Genomic DNA, 18,558 nt, shown 5'->3' with positions numbered 1-18,558 from the left:
TGCAATTAATTGAGTGGATGTTTTATAATAAACTGAAGCTCTAGTACGATGTATGATGATCACTAGAGGAAGTTTCAAGTTTCAACCAAAGTAAAGACACCTAAAAAAAACAAATGTGGAATCTTTTGGGAAAAAGATGTAGTTGATTTATAGAGGTAAACAATCATACTGTAGCTCCAAAAGAAGTTTTAAAGCACATGATGTCAAAATAATATGAGCGAATCAGAAGTATGATAAAAGAAATTTGTTTAAAATATGGTCTTCCAGAAAGGTTAGATCAAAAAAGGAAAAGTACAGGGTGCATAGGTAGTGATGAAATGTTAAATCTGCTTAGGAAAACATGGAGTATAGTGAAGTGACGAACTTGTCATTGACATTATGTGGAAAGATTAATTTGTATTAGGAAACTCGAGTTTTTTAACTTTGCGTTGTTGATAAATCCAGGTAACATTTTATTACAATGATCAGTTTTGGTCATCTTTCTAAACATAGAGCAAAAATGAAAGCCAATATACAGAGGAAAGTTAAAGTTGGAGTATGAAATTTCCAGTGAAGAGTATGGTCTACATTGGTGGCCGGTCTACAGCTCTTGATAAGTCACCTTATAAAATAAAGCTCTGTTAGTGCAAATTTAATGATTGCACTATTTTTATCAATCATCAGCACCAGTTACAATCTAAAAGCAAACACACAACCACCAGGATGGCCGAGTGGTTAAGGCTTTGGACTTAAGATCCAATGGTTCGAACCCTACTCCTGGTATGAGTTTTACTCTTGAAAATCGTCAAGGCATCTCAAAATATACATAGGTCTGAACAGCAGGAAAGATATTGTTGCCCGGTAGCACAGTTGTATACCTGTAATAACCATGAATATTGCAATTAATTGAGTGGAGGTTTTATAATAAACTTAAGCTCTAGTACAACGTATGATGATCACTAGAGGAAGTTTCAAGTTTCAACCAAAGAAAAGACATCTAAAAAAAACAAATGTGGAATCTTTTGGGAAAAAGAAGTAGTTGATTTATTGAGGTAAACAATCATACTGTAGCTCCAAAAGACGTTTTAAAGCACGTGATGTCAAAATAATATGAGCGAATCAGAAGTATGATAAAAGAAATTTGTATAAAATATGGTCTTCTAGAAAGGTTAGATCAAAAAAGGAAAATGACAGGGTGCATAGGTAGTGATGAAATGTTAAATCTGCTTAGGAAAACATGGAGTATAGTGAAGTGACGAACTTGTCATTGACATTATGTAGAAAGATTAATTTGTATTAGGAAACTCGATTTTTTTAACTTAGCGTTGTTGATAAATCCAGGTAACATTTTATTCCAATGATCAGTTTTAGTCATCTTTCTAAACATAGAGCAAAAATGAAAGCCAATATACAGAGGAAAGTTAAAGTTGGAGTATGAAATTTCCAGTGAAGAGTATGGTCTACATTGGTGGCCGGTCTACAGCTCTTGATAAGTCACCTTATAAAATAAAGCTATCTGTTATTGCAAATTTAATGATTGCACTATTTTTATCAATCATCAGCTCCAGTTACAATCTAAAAGCTGGCAAACAACCACCAGGATGGCCGAGTGGTTAAGGCGTTGGACATAAGATCCAATGGATATGTTTCCGAGTGGGTTCGAACCCCACTCCTGGTATGAGTTTTACTCTTGAAAATCTTCAAGGCATCTCAAAATCTACATAGGTCTGAACAGCAGGAAAGATATTGTTGCCCGGTAGCACAGTTGTATACCTGTAATAGCCATGAATATTGCAATTAATTGAGTGGAGGTTTTATAATAAACTGAAGCTCTAGTACGACGTATGATGATCACTAGAGGAAGTTTCAAGTTTCAACCAAAGAAAAGACATCTAAAAAAAACAAATGTGGAATCTTTTGGGAAAAAGATGTAGTTGATTTATTGAGGTAAACAATCATACTGTAGCTCCAAAAGACGTTTTAAAGCACATGATGTCAAATTAATATGAGCGAATCAGAAGTATGATAAAAGAAATTTGTATAAAATATGGTCTTCTAGAAAGGTTAGATCAAAAAAGGAAAAGTACAGGGTGCATAGGTAGTGATGAAATGTTAAATCTGCTTAGGAAAACATGGAGTATAGTGAAGTGACGAACTTGTCATTGACATTATGTGGAAAGATTAATTTGTATTAGGAAACTCGAGTTTTTTAACTTTGCGTTGTTGATAAATCCAGGTAACATTTTATTACAATGATCAGTTTTGGTCATCTTTCTAAACATAGAGCAAAAATGAAAGCCAATATACAGAGGAAAGTTAAAGTTGGAGTATGAAATTTCCAGTGAAGAGTATGGTCTACATTGGTGGCCGGTCTACAGCTCTTGATAAGTCACCTTATAAAATAAAGCTCTGTTAGTGCAAATTTAATGATTGCACTATTTTTATCAATCATCAGCACCAGTTACAATCTAAAAGCAAACACACAACCACCAGGATGGCCGAGTGGTTAAGGCTTTGGACTTAAGATCCAATGGTTCGAACCCTACTCCTGGTATGAGTTTTACTCTTGAAAATCGTCAAGGCATCTCAAAATATACATAGGTCTGAACAGCAGGAAAGATATTGTTGCCCGGTAGCACAGTTGTATACCTGTAATAACCATGAATATTGCAATTAATTGAGTGGAGGTTTTATAATAAACTTAAGCTCTAGTACGACGTATGATGATCACTAGAGGAAGTTTCAAGTTTCAACCAAAGAAAAGACATCTAAAAAAAACAAATGTGGAATCTTTTGGGAAAAAGAAGTAGTTGATTTATTGAGGTAAACAATCATACTGTAGCTCCAAAAGACGTTTTAAAGCACGTGATGTCAAAATAATATGAGCGAATCAGAAGTATGATAAAAGAAATTTGTATAAAATATGGTCTTCTAGAAAGGTTAGATCAAAAAAGGAAAATGACAGGGTGCATAGGTAGTGATGAAATGTTAAATCTGCTTAGGAAAACATGGAGTATAGTGAAGTGACGAACTTGTCATTGACATTATGTAGAAAGATTAATTTGTATTAGGAAACTCGATTTTTTTAACTTAGCGTTGTTGATAAATCCAGGTAACATTTTATTCCAATGATCAGTTTTAGTCATCTTTCTAAACATAGAGCAAAAATGAAAGCCAATATACAGAGGAAAGTTAAAGTTGGAGTATGAAATTTCCAGTGAAGAGTATGGTCTACATTGGTGGCCGGTCTACAGCTCTTGATAAGTCACCTTATAAAATAAAGCTATCTATTAGTGCAAATTTAATGATTGCACTATTTTTATCAATCATCAGCTCCAGTTACAATCTAAAAGCTGGCAAACAACCACCAGGATGGCCGAGTGGTTAAGGCATTGGACTTAAAATCCAATGGATAAGTTTCCGAGTGGGTTCGAACCCCACTCCTGGTATGAGTTTTACTCTTGAAAATCTTCAAGGCATCTCAAAATCTACATAGGTCTGAACAGCAGGAAAGATATTGTTGCCCGGTAGCACAGTTGTATACCTGTAATAGCCATGAATATTGCAATTAATTGAGTGGAGGTTTTATAATAAACTGAAGCTCTAGTACGACGTATGATGATCACTAGAGGAAGTTTCAAGTTTCAACCAAAGAAAAGACATCTAAAAAAAACAAATGTGGAATCTTTTGGGAAAACGATGTAGTTGATTTATTGAGGTAAACAATCATACTGTAGCTCCAAAAGACGTTTTAAAGCACATGATGTCAAATTAATATGAGCGAATCAGAAGTATGATAAAAGAAATTTGTATAAAATATGGTCTTCTAGAAAGGTTAGATCAAAAAAGGAAAATGACAGGGTGCATAGGTAGTGATGAAATGTTAAATCTGCTTAGGAAAACATGGAGTATAGTGAAGTGACGAACTTGTCATTGACATTATGTGGAAAGATTAATTTGTATTAGGAAACTCGATTTTTTTAACTTAGCGTTGTTGATAAATCCAGGTAACATTTTATTCCAGTGATCAGTTTTGGTCATCTTTCTAAACATAGAGCAAAAATGAAAGCCAATATACAGAGGAAAGTTAAAGTTGGAATATGAAATTTCCAGTGAAGAGTATGGTCTACATTGATGGCCGGTCTACAGCTCTTGATAAGTCACCTTATAAAATAAAGCTATCTATTAGTGCAAATTTAATGATTGCACTATTTTTATCAATCATCAGCTCCAGTTACAATCTAAAAGCTGACACACAACCACCAGGATGGCCGAGTGGTTAAGGCGTTGGACTTAAGATCCAATGGATATGTATCCGCGTGGGTTCGAACCCCACTCCTGGTATGAGTTTTACTCTTGAAAATCTTCAAGGCATCTCAAAATATACATAGGTCTGAAGAGCAGGAAAGATATTGTTGCCCGGTAGCACAGTTGTATAATTGTAATAACCATGAATACTGCAATTAATTGATTGGAGGTTTTATAATAAACTGAAGCTCTAGTACAACGTATGATGATCACTAGAGCAAGTTTCAACTAAAGAAAAGACATCTAAAAAAAACAAATGTGGAATCTTTTGGGAAAAAGATGTAGTTGATTTTTAGAGGTCAACAATCATACTGTAGCTCCAAAAGAAGTTTTAAAGCACATGATGTCAAAATAATATGAGCGAATCAGAAGTATGATAAAAGAAATTTGTATAAAATATGGTCTTCCAGAAAGGTTAGATCAAAAAAGGAAAAGTACAGGGTGCAAAGGTAGTGATGAAATGTTAAATTTGCTTAGGAAAACATGGAGTATAGTGAAGTGACGAACTTGTCATTGACATTATGTGGAAAGATTAATTTGTATTAGGAAACTCGATTTTTTTAACTTAGCGTTGTTGATAAATCCAGGTAACATTTTATTCCAATGATCAGTTTTGGTCATCTTTCTAAACATAGAGCAAAAATGAAAGCCAATATTCAGAGGAAAGTTAAAGTTGGAGTATGAAATTTCCAGTGAAGAGTATGGTCTACATTGGTGGCCGGTCTAAAACTCTTGATAAGTCACCTTATAAAATAAAGCTCTGTTAAGGTCCAGTCACACATAACGAGATCGTGAACGAGATCGCTACTACGTCACACTTTCTGGATCGTTTATGAGTCGTTGTTGAAATCGCATGTTGGGTGTCACACATAACGAGTTTATGAACGAGCATGCGTCCCGTATAACGATCTTTGAAATCGCTGGGACCCTGTCACACAGCTACTATGTTAACGATTCCAATCCCATTAGGGGCGTAGTAAAATGCAGTGAGTCACGTAGGCGTGCATTTGTGTCGCCTTTTCCGCTTTCATTGGCGGCCAATACTGCGTTCTGATTGGGCGGCCGGGCGGGCGTCGCCTTTTCCACCCCCTCCGCTCTGATTGATAAGGACCCTGTCACACAGCTACTATGTTAACGATTCCAATCCCATTATGCAGTGAGTCACGTAGGCGTGCATTTGCGTCGCCTTTTCCATACCCTCCTCCGCTTTCTTTGGCGGCCAATACTGCGTTCTGATTGGGCGGCCGGGCGGGCGTCGCCTTTTCCACCCCCTCCGCTCTGATTGATAAGGACCCTGTCACACAGCTACTATGTTAACGATTCCAATCCCATTATGCAGTGAGTCACATTTGCGTCGCCTTTTCCATACCCCCCTCCGCTTTCATTGGCGGCCAATACTGCGTTCTGATTGGGCATGCAGGGGGCGTATCTAGCGGTTAAATTTTGGATCGCGTCCACCCTTTGTCACTTCTTTTGCGCTTTGCTTTGAGATAGAACCTGCGTCTCCACCCTGATTCCTTCGTCCATTGTACCCGGACGCTTTGTTGGTGTGTTTTTCGGATCGAAGCCGCAGTTGCACCTGGAGTATCCTTGCAGTGCTGTCGAGTGTCGGTGAGATCGTATTTGCGATTCCGCTTGGATTCTACATTGATATACACTTCTTTGAAAAGGTAGGTCTTTTTTCTTGTTGGGGGGGTGGGCTTTTTTTTGAATAATGTTCTTGCTGTTAAGATATATGTTAATATTTATTATGTGAGTTGATTGCTGTTAGATATATGTTAATAGTTATTATGTGAGTTAATTAAAGTTGCTGGCTTTTATCTGTGCGTGTATAATGCCTTTTAAAGAGGGGTCTCTCCATAGTGCTGTTTGTAATGTGTCCTATCCTAGCATTGCTGGCTCTTTTGTCTCTCATTAAATAAAATATAGAAATGTGGCACTCCTTCTATAGTCGCTGGTGCTTGGATAGGGTCCCACCCCAGATCAAAAAATGAAAAAAATCCAGCACTCAAAGCATTTAACTGAAATTGTTTTATATTTTATTCATGGATCTCTGTAATTATTAAAGACGTTTCCGTCATCCGACCTTCATCAGTTTACGCATAAAAGGTTCTGTAGAAATATATGAAAAAGCTGGACCAGAGGAAAAAGCTGCCCGTCCCGGTCTGCAGTCAATGTCACATACTGTCTACAGAACCTTTTCTGTGTAAACTGATGAAGGTCGGATGACCGAAACGTCTTTAATAATTACACAGATCCATGAATAAAATATAAAACAATTTCAGTTGAATGCTTTGAGTGCTGGATTTTTTTCATCTTTTGTCTCTCAGCTACAGCCGCCATTTTGTGTTTCTGCCACACATAGGGGCGGCCATTTTAGTCTCTGCCACACCATAACCACAAATTGTGATCGGTTTATTGCAACTTCTTTTATGTTTACATATAAATTTTTCATTCTTTATTTCAGATGGCTTATTATAACAAAGAAGACTTTGTGCGTGAGCTGTTGGATTTGTATCAATCACTGCCCTGCTTGTGGAGAATCAAATCCACAGAATATTCAGACAGAATAAAAAAACAAGCCGCCTATGCCCAACTGGTGGATCTTTTTAAAAAACACAGTGGAGGCGAGGCGGTGGATGTCAAAGTAGTAAAAAAGAAGATCCAAGGCTTGAGGACTGTATATAAGAAAGAAGCAAATAAGGTGGACAAATCAAAAAAGTCAGGGGCCGGCACTGACCAGGTATATGTTTCTCCCTTGTGGTATTTCAATCTCCTGGAATTCACAAGGGACCAGGAGCTACCACGAATGATGGAAAGCTCCTACCAAAGAAACGTAGACCTGGAAGCAGACATTGAAAACGATGACATCCCGATCGATGACAACACCTCCGCTGTTGTAGATGTAAGTACCTTATTTGCTTCACGTTACATAGTATTCAAACTTTTTATGTACATGCCATTGAGGAACACAAAATAGTAACTTATTGTTGCCATGATTTATTGTGCAGTTTGGAAATGTTATCCCTTCCAGTTCAGATAAGTACACTCCAATACAATTTTGTCACACTTTAATTAAATTTACTAACTATTAATGTATGACTTTTAATTAACATTTATTTTTCTGTTCCCGCAGAACCCTCAGACAGATATGGTGAGGCCCCAATTGAATGAGAACCCCACCACATCGAGCGAGCCTATTGTGGAGGATAATGAGGCACCTGCACCCTCTGGTGAAATGCGGCGAAGACAGTTACGCAAAAAGAAGGCCAACACCCCTGTGACATCGGCTGAATTTTATTCTTTGGCAACCCAACTGCTATCACAGCCAAAAAGCACCCCAGTCGATAGCTTTGCCGCATTTGCATCGGACAGACTCTGCAAATTGGATTCCACACAGAGGGAGCAAGCCGAAAGACTGATGTTGGAAGTCCTAAGAAAGGCAGGCCGAGGAGAACTGGATGACAATGACACGATATGCAAGAAGAACCAGTCCCATGATTCTAATACATGGATTCCTCGCCAGCCCCTGCAAAGTACACCGAACAGGATGCATCCACCACGCTTGCAGCTTGACCACCCCCCACAGTATCCCCCCCCACAGTATCCCCCCCCACAGTTTCCCCCCCCACATTATCCCAGGTATTCAAATGATTCATTTTTAAGCCAACTGTCATCTCCCACCCGGCCTGAATATGTCCACCAATATGAAGACGGCCACTAAATTTTGTTATTGTTGTTGTTTTGTTATTTGAAATTAATTTCAATTGATTGTTATATTTTCATTGTAATAATAAATTTATGTTGTTTCAATCTTGCTGCCTGCGTTACTTAATTCAGCATATGGTTGTGATGCCCTGGCAAAACACGGTAGTTACAGAGATTGTACCATACTCCACCCTCATTGGCATACCACCACACAACCCACACACTCATGTACAGCAAACAACCAGTAAAGCCTAGTCACCCCCCTCGTGGATAATGGGATTGGTGCATCTATACAGATGCCTACATGTAATATGATGTTTGTGAGTGGTGAGTTTGTGAGTGGTGATAGCTGTTAACTTGCTTTATGCAATGAGACATACCAAACAGCAGATATCAATTTCAAATTTTTTATAACACATGAATATGGATACAATAACAAAAAAAAAAAAACGTTAGTTGCTGCTGCCCTCCCCTTGTCCAGCCACATAACGGGCCAGCAGCGCCGCATGCCGCTCCACTCTGGCCATCAGCCTCCTGTGGGCCGACAAAATCCTTCTTTGGGAGGACATGATTTCGGCCAAAGTGGGTATGCCTATGGAGGGAATGGTAAAATTAATAAATCATAATTTTTATTTCTGCTTATTATTACAAAGTAGGAGATTCATGACTTACGGTTATCCCCCTCGTCCGATACAGACTCACTTATGGAGCCTGGACTAGCATCTATGATAACAAAAAACACTTTATAGTACTCAACAGCTTTTTGTTTTGTACTTTATATGGCGTTAATGTTATATTAAAAAATTACCGGGGGGCGATCCGGCCGGTGGCCCCTGTGGGTGGTACTCCTCCTCCTCCTCCTCCTCCTCCTCTGGTGGCTGTAGATCCACCGGGGGCTCGGGCACATGCTCTCCCTCCTCTGCGGCCCCTTGCTCCTCTGGGGGTTCTTAAGAAAATATAAAGTTTAATGTGGTTGCGTTATGATACATATAGGACTGTGGGGGGTACATTGAAATATATGGCGGACTACGTAGCCTACCTTATACAAGGACTATGGGGGTGAATTTGAACACATTGTGGAATATGTGGTGCAGTATAATATATGGAGAACTCTGGGGTGAATGAAACTTCATGGAGAACTCTAGGAAATTCATTACAGTTCATGGAGGACTATGGGATGCATTCTAATATCTGAAGGGTTATGTGGAACCCTTTATACTATATGGAAGGCTATGTGGGGGCCAATATTGTATTTGGAGAACTAGATATGAGGGGGTACAAAAATACAAGCAGGAGATGGAATTTTTTTGTGCTGAGGGAAAAAGACCCACTACCCACAGCACCCGGCTTTGCCATGCTCTCTCTGATATGGGAAAAGCTGGGTGGTGAGGGAATGATGTTTTGCCAAGCATGGCGAAGCTGGGTGCCAAGGACAAGAGGTATATCAGAACATATGAAAACTGTGTGCTGATAGAGGGTTGTCAGTTCATGGGAAATATATATATATATATATATATATATATATATAATAAATATATATACATTAAAATATATATATTTATTATTTAAATATTATCTGTATATATTTATTTTTATAATTATATATATATATAATTAATATATTATATATTTTTATAATTATATATATATATAATTAATATATGATATATTTTTATAATTATATATAGATATATATTATGTATATTTTTTTTTATTATTATATATATCTAAATATATTTTTCGAATTGTATCTATATATCTATATATATATATATATATATATATATTTTATATGTTTTATATATATATATATAATCTATCGATCTATAAAATAGATTATATATATATAATTTTAATTAAGTAAAAGGATATATATATCATAAATATATACATTTAAATCAATATATTTATTACTTATTATATATGTATATTTTCTTATATTTATATATAATTAATATGAATTATATATATATTTAATTTAAAAATATATGTATAGACTTATATATATATGATATATATATATATATTATTTATATATGTATTATATATTTATATATTTATTTTTAGAATAAATATATATATATACATATATATATATAGATAGATAGATAGATAGATAGATAGATAGAGATATATATATATATATATATATATATATAAAAATAAATAGATATATATTTAAGAACACCATTATACGTTGCCAAGGCACACTCATCTGCGCCTACCTTGGTTTTGTAACTCTGCTTGTATGGCAGAGATCCGGGCACTGGAGCGGTACCGCAGATCCGCTAATTTTTTTCGGATCTGGGCGCAGGTGCGCTCCAAATGAAATCTCCTCCTCAACCCACGTTGGATCCTGCGCAATACCGCTTTCTTATGGAGAAGTGGATGCTCTTGCGCCTCACGGCAATCATAATCGCGAGCATCCACTTCTCTAATTAGGTAACGGACCTCCGCCTCTCCCCAAGCTGTTGCCCTCCTGCGTGCCGCCATTGTTCGCTGGTGTGTCTACGTAGCAAACGCAGTTGCGTCACCCGCGGTAACGCCTCTTCACATCTGATTCGACCGATAGCGTCACGTGAACGCTAGCTCCAATCAGATTGGGGTGGACGTTGTTGATCCTGCTCCAGCCAATGGCCGCCGTCGGCCATGGCGGGATTGTTGATTTGTGAAATATTACAATGCTATGTTTGAAGGTGAAAGTGCGACGCACTTTTAACAAATCAGAATGATCTTTGCTGCAGAAATGAGATCGCGCCATGACGCAAATGCTGTGTCAAGGGGTCGTGGTATCACACACTGCGAGCGCACATACAATTATAAGAAATCGAAAAAGAGATGTCGTTTGAAGGTTTCGGGGACGCACAAACGTCCCCGTTTAAAAACCCCAAATGAAAATATATAAGGCTTCATATTCATAATTTGGGGCCTCCGGGGGTGATGTAACGGCAGCAATGGTGGTACTGCTCCCCACAGTAGCCCTTAATAGTGAATGAATGACAAACAAATCTTGTGGAAAGTTAAAACAACTGTTTATTAAAGTAATCATTTTGCAAAAATGACATTTTATTATAAATGTGATGAACATAACAATACAAGTAACCATATATTTTAAAATTAGTATAAATGTGATGAACATAATACAAGTAACCATATATTTTTTAAAATTAAGAAGGGAAGTTTCTAAAACCAATCAATACAAGAAAATAAAACTCAGCATAATAAATGTGCTCAATACAAGTTTATCTAATGCTGCCACGTAATTGCACCAGGACCATTAAAATATTGGCAGTACTTTTCTCGACAGGCCTTCGCATCATCGGTATTTCTGCCGGGCGCCAATGGTTGAAGTCCTGCGATTGCGGGATCTTCAGAATGCCATTCGCCAAGCACCACTTCGCCATTTAAGTCATCAGAGTCTACAAAGCCTGTTGGACAGTACGTAATAGCATCTCGCCGTCGAAGAAAGTTGTGAAGGGCGCAACAGGCCAAAACAACTGCGTCTATTGATGGTAGACTCAGGTTAATTGGTGTGTGGAAAACGCGGAAGCGATTTGCCATTATCCCAAAGGCATTTTCCACAACCCTGCGTGCCCTTGATAATCTATAATTGAACCTTTGTCTTTCCGCCGTTAGACTTTTCTGTGGGAATGGTTTCATGAGATTGGGATGAAGTGGGAAGGCTTCATCGCCCACAAATACAAAGTTAAGGTTTGCGGTAGTGTCAGAGTTGGGGGGCAAATGCAGTTCACCATTTTGCAAACGCTCACCAAAGCCTGTGTGTTCTAAAACCCCACCGTCAGAAACCCGGCCATTCATGCCAACATCAACAGCAATAAATTCGTAATTGGCATTCACAAGGGCCATTAGGATGATGCTGAAATAGCCCTTATAGTTATAAAAATAGGAGCCGCTGTTCAGTGGTTGAGTGATCCGCACATGTTTCCCGTCCAAAGCACCACCACAGTTTGGGAACTGCCAAAGGTGTTCAAAATCGGTGGCAATCTTCTGCCATTCCTCCACAGTTTTGGGGAACTCAATGTAGTTACGCAGACTGTGGAAAATTGCTCTACATGTCTCCGGAATAAGAATGCTGAGCAGGGACCTTGAAATTGCAGAAGAAAAATGTAAGTCTTGCAGGGAGCGTCCGGTGGCCAGGAAACGCAGCGTGACTGCCAATCTTTCATCTGCCGGGATGGCAGCACGCATCGCTGTATTCTTGCGCTGAATAATTGGCGTAACTCTTTCGAGTAAAAGGCTAAATGATTCTTCTGACATCCGCAGAAAATTGCGGAAATCCTGAGGATTATTTTCCTGGAGCTCTCTTAGCAGTTGCATGTGGGAGTATTTGTACCTCTTCTGCAGCCACTCTCTGGTCCACATGCGGCGCTTTCGTTTGGAACGCCTCTGTTCCACTTCACGTAGCCGACCGGCCTCAAACATCAATGCAGCACCCAGCACAACACGCTGCATGTCGTTCATGTTGTCCACACTGCAAAAAAACATGTAAAGATGAGAAAAGTTGCTATAAACCAATCACATTTTTTGGGGGGTGTAAAAGAGACACTAAAATGGCCGCCCCCATAGAAGTGCACCACTTCTAACTGTGTCAGAGAAACAAATGGCGGCTGTAACTGTGTCAGAGAAACAAAATGGCGGCTGTAACTGTGTCAGAGAAACAAAATGGCGGCTGTAACTGTGTCAGAGAAACAAAATGGCGGCTGTAACTGTGTCAGAGAAACAAAATGGCGGCTGTAACTGTGTCAGAGAAACAAAATGGCGGCTGTAACTGTGTCAGAGAAACAAAATGGCGGCTGTATCAGAGAGACAAAATAACCAGCAATACTACATAAGGACACATAAAAGGACGATGGACGCACAAAAGGACATATGTGTACAGATAACAACCAACCACTTTGATGATCCGCAAAAATAATTACTATCTATAAACACAAATACTTTCCATACTATAACAAAAACATGGAACAAGTAACATAGACTTTACGAAAATGACTTACCACGTCCAGAAAATGCAGCCGTCTATGCTATCTATTAATAATCGCAGTTTCGATCCTCCCAGCGACACGCTCGGGAACGAATGAGGGATATACAAGTGCAGATGCGGCTTTGATCCGAAAACCAAGCAAGCGGGAACAAAGCACGAATGAATCTGTAATACAGCGACACGCTCGGGAATGAATGAGGGAAGATGCAGCTTTGATCCGAAAACCAAGCAAGCGGGAACAAAGCACGAATGAATCTGGGTGTAGTCACCGGTTTGCTCCTAGAAGACTCAAAAGGGAACAAAGCATGAAGTGATACCCAATCAGAGCGCAATAGTGTTCTCATTGCTAACCAATCGTTGCAGAGAGGGGGCGCGGAAATGGCGACGTAACTAAACACTATTGTTCTCAGCGCCAACCAATGGGCGCAGAAGGGGCGTGGAAACGGGGACGCAACAACACGCCTTCGTGCATCTCATCTAGGTCGTCAACGAAATCGTAAATAGGGTGTCAAACATACAGATTCATGCAGCCCAGCAGGACTCCAACGAGCCAAAAATGGCCCAAGCTGTTCGGCATCGATCAGCGATTTCGCAGCAGGGGGTGAATCGTTGGTACGTGTCAAACATGACGAGATCGCAATTGAAGTCGTTCTTGCGTCACAGAAACTGTGACGTAGTAACGATCTCGTTGTACGATCTCGTTATGTGTGAAGTGGCCTTTAGTGCAAATTTAATGATTGCACTATTTTTATCAATCATCAGCACCAGTTATAATCTAAAAGCAAACACACAACCACCAGGATGGCCGAGTGGTTAAGGCTTTAAACTTAAGATCCAATGGTTCGAACCCTACTCCTGGTATGAGTTTTACTCTTGAAAATCTTCAAGGCATCTCAAAATATACATAGGTCTGAACAGCAGGAAAGATATTGTTGCCCGGTAACACAGTTGTATACCTGTAATAACCATGAATATTGCAATTAATTGAGTGGAGGTTTTATAATAAACTGAAGCTCTAGTACAACGTATGATGATCACTAGAGGAAGTTTCAAGTTTCAACCAAAGAAAAGACATCTAAAAAACAAATGTGGAATCTTTTGGGAAAAAGAAGTAGTTGATTTATTGAGGTAAACAATCATACTGTAGCTCCAAAAGACGTTTTAAAGCACGTGATGTCAAAATAATATGAGCGAATCAGAAGTATGATAAAAGAAATTTGTATAAAATATGGTCTTCTAGAAAGGTTAGATCAAAAAAGCAAAATGACAGGGTGCATAGGTAGTGATGAAATGTTAAATTTGATTAGGAAAACATGGAGTATAGTGAAGTGACGAACTTGTCATTGACATTATGTAAAAAGATTAATTTGTATTAGGAAACTCGATTTTTTTAACTTAGCGTTGTTGATAAATCCAGGTAACATTTTATTCCAATGATCAGTTTTGGTCATCTTTCTAAACATAGAGCAAAAATGAAAGCCAATATACAGAGGAAAGTTAAAGTTGGAATATGAAATTTCCAGTGAAGAGTATGGTCTACATTGGTGGCCGGTCTACAGCTCTTGATAAGTCACCTTATAAAATAAAGCTATCTATTAGTGCAAATTTAATGATTGCACTATTTTTATCAATCATCAGCTCCAGTTACAATCTAAAAGCTGACACACAACCACCAGGATGGCCGAGTGGTGAAGGCTTTGGACTTAAGATATAATTGTTCGAACCCTACTCCTGGTATGAATTTTACTCTTGAAAATCTTCAAGGCATCTCAAAATATACATAGGTCTGAACAGCAGGAAAGATATTGTTGCCCGGTAGCACAGTTGTATACCTGTAATAACCATGAATATTGCAATTAATTGAGTGGAGGTTTTATAATAAACTGAAGCTCTAGTACAACGTATGATGATCACTAGAGGAAGTTTCAAGTTTCAACCAAAGAAAAGACATCTAAAAAAACAAATGTGGAATCTTTTGGGAAAAAGAAGTAGTTGATTTATTGAGGTAAACAATCATACTGTAGCTCCAAAAGACGTTTTAAAGCACGTGATGTCAAAATAATATGAGCGAATCAGAAGTATGATAAAAGAAATTTGTATAAAATATGGTCTTCTAGAAAGGTTAGATCAAAAAAGGAAAATGACAGGGTGCATAGGTAGTGATGAAATGTTAAATCTGCTTAGGAAAACATGGAGTATAGTGAAGTGACGAACTTGTCATTGACATTATGTAGAAAGATTAATTTGTATTAGGAAACTCGATTTTTTTAACTTAGCGTTGTTGATAAATCCAGGTAACATTTTATTCCAATGATCAGTTTTAGTCATCTTTCTAAACATAGAGCAAAAATGAAAGCCAATATACAGAGGAAAGTTAAAGTTGGAGTATGAAATTTCCAGTGAAGAGTATGGTCTACATTGGTGGCCGGTCTACAGCTCTTGATAAGTCACCTTATAAAATAAAGCTATCTGTTAGTGCAAATTTAATGATTGCACTATTTTTATCAATCATCAGCTCCAGTTACAATCTAAAAGCTGACAAACAACCACCAGGATGGCCGAGTGGTTAAGGCGTTGGACTTAAGATCCAATGGATATGTATCCGCGTGGGTTCGAACCCCACTCTTGGTATGAGTTTTACTCTTGAAAATCTTCAAGGCATCTCAAAATCTACATAGGTCTCAACAGCAGGAAAGATATTGTTGCCCGGTAGCACAGTTGTATACCTGTAATAACCATGAATATTGCAAGTAATTGAGTGGAGGTTTTATAATAAACTGAAGCTCTAGTACGACGTATGATGATCACTAGAGGAAGTTTCAAGTTTCAACCAAAGAAAAGACATCTAAAAAAAACAAATATGGAATCTTTTGGGAAAAAGATGTAGTTGATTTATAGAGGTAAACAATCATACTGTAGCTCCAAAAGAAGTTTTAAAGCACATGATGTCAAAATAATATGAGCGAATCAGAAGTATGATAAAAGAAATTTGTATAAAATATGGTCTTCCAGAAAGGTTAGATCAAAAAAGGAAAAGTACAGGGTGCATAGGTAGTGATGAAATGTTAAATCTGCTTAGGAAAACATGGAGTATAGTGAAGTGACGAACTTGTCATTGACATTATGTGGAAAGATTAATTTGTATTAGGAAACTCGATTTTTTTAACTTAGCGTTGTTGATAAATCCAGGTAACATTTTATTCCAATGATCAGTTTTGGTCATCTTTCTAAACATAGAGCAAAAATGAAAGCCAATATACAGAGGAAAGTTAAAGTTGGAGTATGAAATTTCCAGTGAAGAGTATGGTCTACATTGGTGGCCGGTCTACAGCTCTTGATAAGTCACCTTATAAAATAAAGCTCTTTTAGTGCAAATTTAATAATTGCACTATTTTTATCAATCATCAGCACCAATTACAATCTAAAAGCAAACACACAACCACCAGGATGGCTGAGTGGTTAAGGCGTTGGACTTAAGCTCCAATGGTTCGAACCCCACTCCTGGTATGAGTTTTACTCTTGAAAATCTTCAAGGCATCTCAAAATATACATAGGTCTGAACAGCAGGAAAGATATTGTTGCCCGGTAGCACAGTTGTATACCTGTAATAACCATGAATATTGCAATTAATTGAGTGGAGGTTTTATAATAAACTGAAGCTCTAGTACGACGTATGATGATCACTAGAGGAAGTTTCAAGTTTCAACCAAAGAAAAGACATCTAAAAAAAACAAATGTGGAATCTTTTGGGAAAAAGATGTAGTTGATTTATTGAGGTAAACAATCATACTGTAGCTCCAAAAGACGTTTTAAAGCACATGATGTCAAATTAATATGAGCGAAGCAGAAGTATGATAAAAGAAATTTGTATAAAATATGGTCTTCTAGAAAGGTTAGATCAAACAAGGAAAAGTACAGGGTGCATAGGTAGTGATGAAATGTTAAATTTGCTTAGGAAAACATGGAGTATAGTGAAGTGACGAACTTGTCATTGACATTATGTGGAAAGATTAATTTGTATTAGGAAACTCGATTTTTTTAACTTAGCGTTGTTGATAAATCCAGGTAACATTTTATTCCAATGATCAGTTTTGGTCATCTTTCTAAACATAGAGCAAAAATGAAAGCCAATATACAGAGGAAAGTTAAAGTTGGAGTATGAAATTTCCAGTGAAGAGTATGGTCTACATTGGTGGCCGGTCTACAGCTCTTGATAAGTCACCTTATAAAATAAAGCTATCTGTTAGTGCAAATTTAATAATTGCACTTTTTTTATCAATCATCAGCTCCAGTTACAATCTAAAAGCTGACTCACAACCACCAGGATGGCCGAGTGGTTAAGGCGTTGGACTTAAGATCCAATGGATATGTATCCGCGTGGGTTCGAACCCCACTCCTGGTATGAGTTTTACTCTTGAAAATCTTCAAGGCATCTCAAAATCTACATAGGTCTGAACAGCAGGAAAGATATTGTTGCCCGGTAGCACAGTTGTATACCTGTAATAGCCATGAATATTGCAATTAATTGAGTGGAGGTTTTATAATAAACTGAAGCTCTAGTACGACGTATGATGATCACTAGAGGAAGTTTCAAGTTTCAACCAAAGAAAAGACATCTAAAAAAAACAAATGTGGAATCTTTTGGGAAAAAGATGTAGTTGATTTATTGAGGTAAACAATCATACTGTAGCTCCAAAAGACGTTTTAAAGCACATGATGTCAAATTAATATGAGCGAATCAGAAGTATGATAAAAGAAATTTGTAGAAAATATGGTCTTCTAGAAAGGTTAGATCAAAAAAGGAAAAGTACAGGGTGCATAGGTAGTGATGAAATGTTAAATTTGCTTAGGAAAACATGGAGTATAGTGAAGTGACGAACTTGTCATTGACATTATGTAAAAAGATTAATTTGTATTAGGAAACTCGATTTTTTTAACTTAGCGTTGTTGATAAATCCAGGTAACATTTTATTCCAATGATCAGTTTTGGTCATCTTTCTAAACATAGAGCAAAAATGAAAGCCAATATACAGAGGAAAGTTAAAGTTGGAATATGAAATTTCCAGTGAAGAGTATGGTCTACATTGGTGGCCGGTCTACAGCTCTTGATAAGTCACCTTATAAAATAAAGCTATCTATTAGTGCAAATTTAATGATTGCACTATTTTTATCAATCATCAGCTCCAGTTACAATCTAAAAGCTGACACACAACCACCAGGATGGCCGAGTGGTTAAGGCGTTGGACTTAAGATCCAATGGTTCGAACCCCACTACTGGTATGAGTTTTACTCTTGAAAATCTTCAAGGCATCTCAAAATATACATAGGTCTGAACAGCAGGAAAGATATTGTTGCCCGGTAGCACAGTTGTATACCTGTAATAACCATGAATATTGCAATTAATTGAGTGGAGGTTTTATAATAAACTGAAGCTCTAGTACGACGTATGATGATCACTAGAGGAAGTTTCAAGTTTCAACCAAAGAAAAGACATCTATAAAAAACAAATGTGGAATCTTTTGGGAAAAAGATGTAGTTGATTTATAGAGGTAAACAAT

At 37.6% G+C, this 18,558-nt stretch overlaps 1 protein-coding gene, 1 long non-coding RNA gene and 7 other non-coding genes across 9 annotated transcripts; 8 read left to right on the top strand and 1 right to left on the bottom strand.

Annotated features, from left to right (window-relative positions):
- The first annotated feature begins 696 nt into the window (after positions 1-696).
- Positions 697-762, top strand: TRNAL-UAA (transfer RNA leucine (anticodon UAA)). Its single transcript has one exon. It is a non-coding gene; the product is annotated as a tRNA-Leu (tRNA).
- Positions 763-1,574: 812 nt separating this feature from the next.
- On the top strand, positions 1,575-1,657 carry TRNAL-UAA (transfer RNA leucine (anticodon UAA)). The gene has a single exon. It is a non-coding gene; the product is annotated as a tRNA-Leu (tRNA).
- Positions 1,658-2,467: 810 nt separating this feature from the next.
- Positions 2,468-2,533, top strand: TRNAL-UAA (transfer RNA leucine (anticodon UAA)). The gene has a single exon. It is a non-coding gene; the product is annotated as a tRNA-Leu (tRNA).
- Positions 2,534-3,345: 812 nt separating this feature from the next.
- Positions 3,346-3,428, top strand: TRNAL-UAA (transfer RNA leucine (anticodon UAA)). The gene has a single exon. It is a non-coding gene; the product is annotated as a tRNA-Leu (tRNA).
- An 812-nt stretch (positions 3,429-4,240) lies between these two features.
- Positions 4,241-4,323, top strand: TRNAL-UAA (transfer RNA leucine (anticodon UAA)). The gene has a single exon. It is a non-coding gene; the product is annotated as a tRNA-Leu (tRNA).
- Positions 4,324-5,858: 1,535 nt separating this feature from the next.
- LOC142295080 (uncharacterized) lies at positions 5,859-8,115 on the top strand. Its single transcript, XM_075338151.1, has 3 exons — positions 5,859-5,957; positions 6,755-7,192; positions 7,424-8,115. Exons 2-3 carry the CDS (start codon positions 6,755-6,757, stop codon positions 8,009-8,011), a joined length of 1,026 nt encoding a protein of 341 aa, XP_075194266.1. The 5' UTR covers positions 5,859-5,957; the 3' UTR covers positions 8,012-8,115.
- Positions 8,116-8,361: 246 nt separating this feature from the next.
- Positions 8,362-8,937, bottom strand: LOC142295081 (uncharacterized). Its single transcript, XR_012751359.1, has 3 exons — positions 8,804-8,937; positions 8,668-8,718; positions 8,362-8,587 (listed from the first exon to the last, which is right to left on the bottom strand). It is a non-coding gene; the product is annotated as an uncharacterized LOC142295081 (long non-coding RNA).
- A 6,611-nt stretch (positions 8,938-15,548) lies between these two features.
- On the top strand, positions 15,549-15,631 carry TRNAL-UAA (transfer RNA leucine (anticodon UAA)). Its single transcript has one exon. It is a non-coding gene; the product is annotated as a tRNA-Leu (tRNA).
- A 1,688-nt stretch (positions 15,632-17,319) lies between these two features.
- On the top strand, positions 17,320-17,402 carry TRNAL-UAA (transfer RNA leucine (anticodon UAA)). The gene has a single exon. It is a non-coding gene; the product is annotated as a tRNA-Leu (tRNA).
- The last annotated feature ends 1,156 nt before the right edge of the window (positions 17,403-18,558 follow it).

This window comes from Anomaloglossus baeobatrachus, chromosome 3 (assembly GCF_048569485.1).
Source record: "Anomaloglossus baeobatrachus isolate aAnoBae1 chromosome 3, aAnoBae1.hap1, whole genome shotgun sequence".
Lineage (NCBI taxonomy): Eukaryota > Metazoa > Chordata > Amphibia > Anura > Aromobatidae > Anomaloglossus > Anomaloglossus baeobatrachus.
The sequence above is the reverse complement of the archived record's forward strand: the minus strand, read 5'-3'. Positions and strand labels throughout refer to the sequence as shown.

Coding starts and splice junctions, on each gene's coding strand:
- LOC142295080 (XM_075338151.1), top strand. CDS start 6,755: ATGGCTTATTATAACAAAGAAGACTTTGTGCGTGAGCTGTTGGATTTG. Junction 7,193..7,423: donor ACACCTCCGCTGTTGTAGAT/GTAAGTACCTTA, acceptor CTGTTCCCGCAG/AACCCTCAGACAGATATGGT.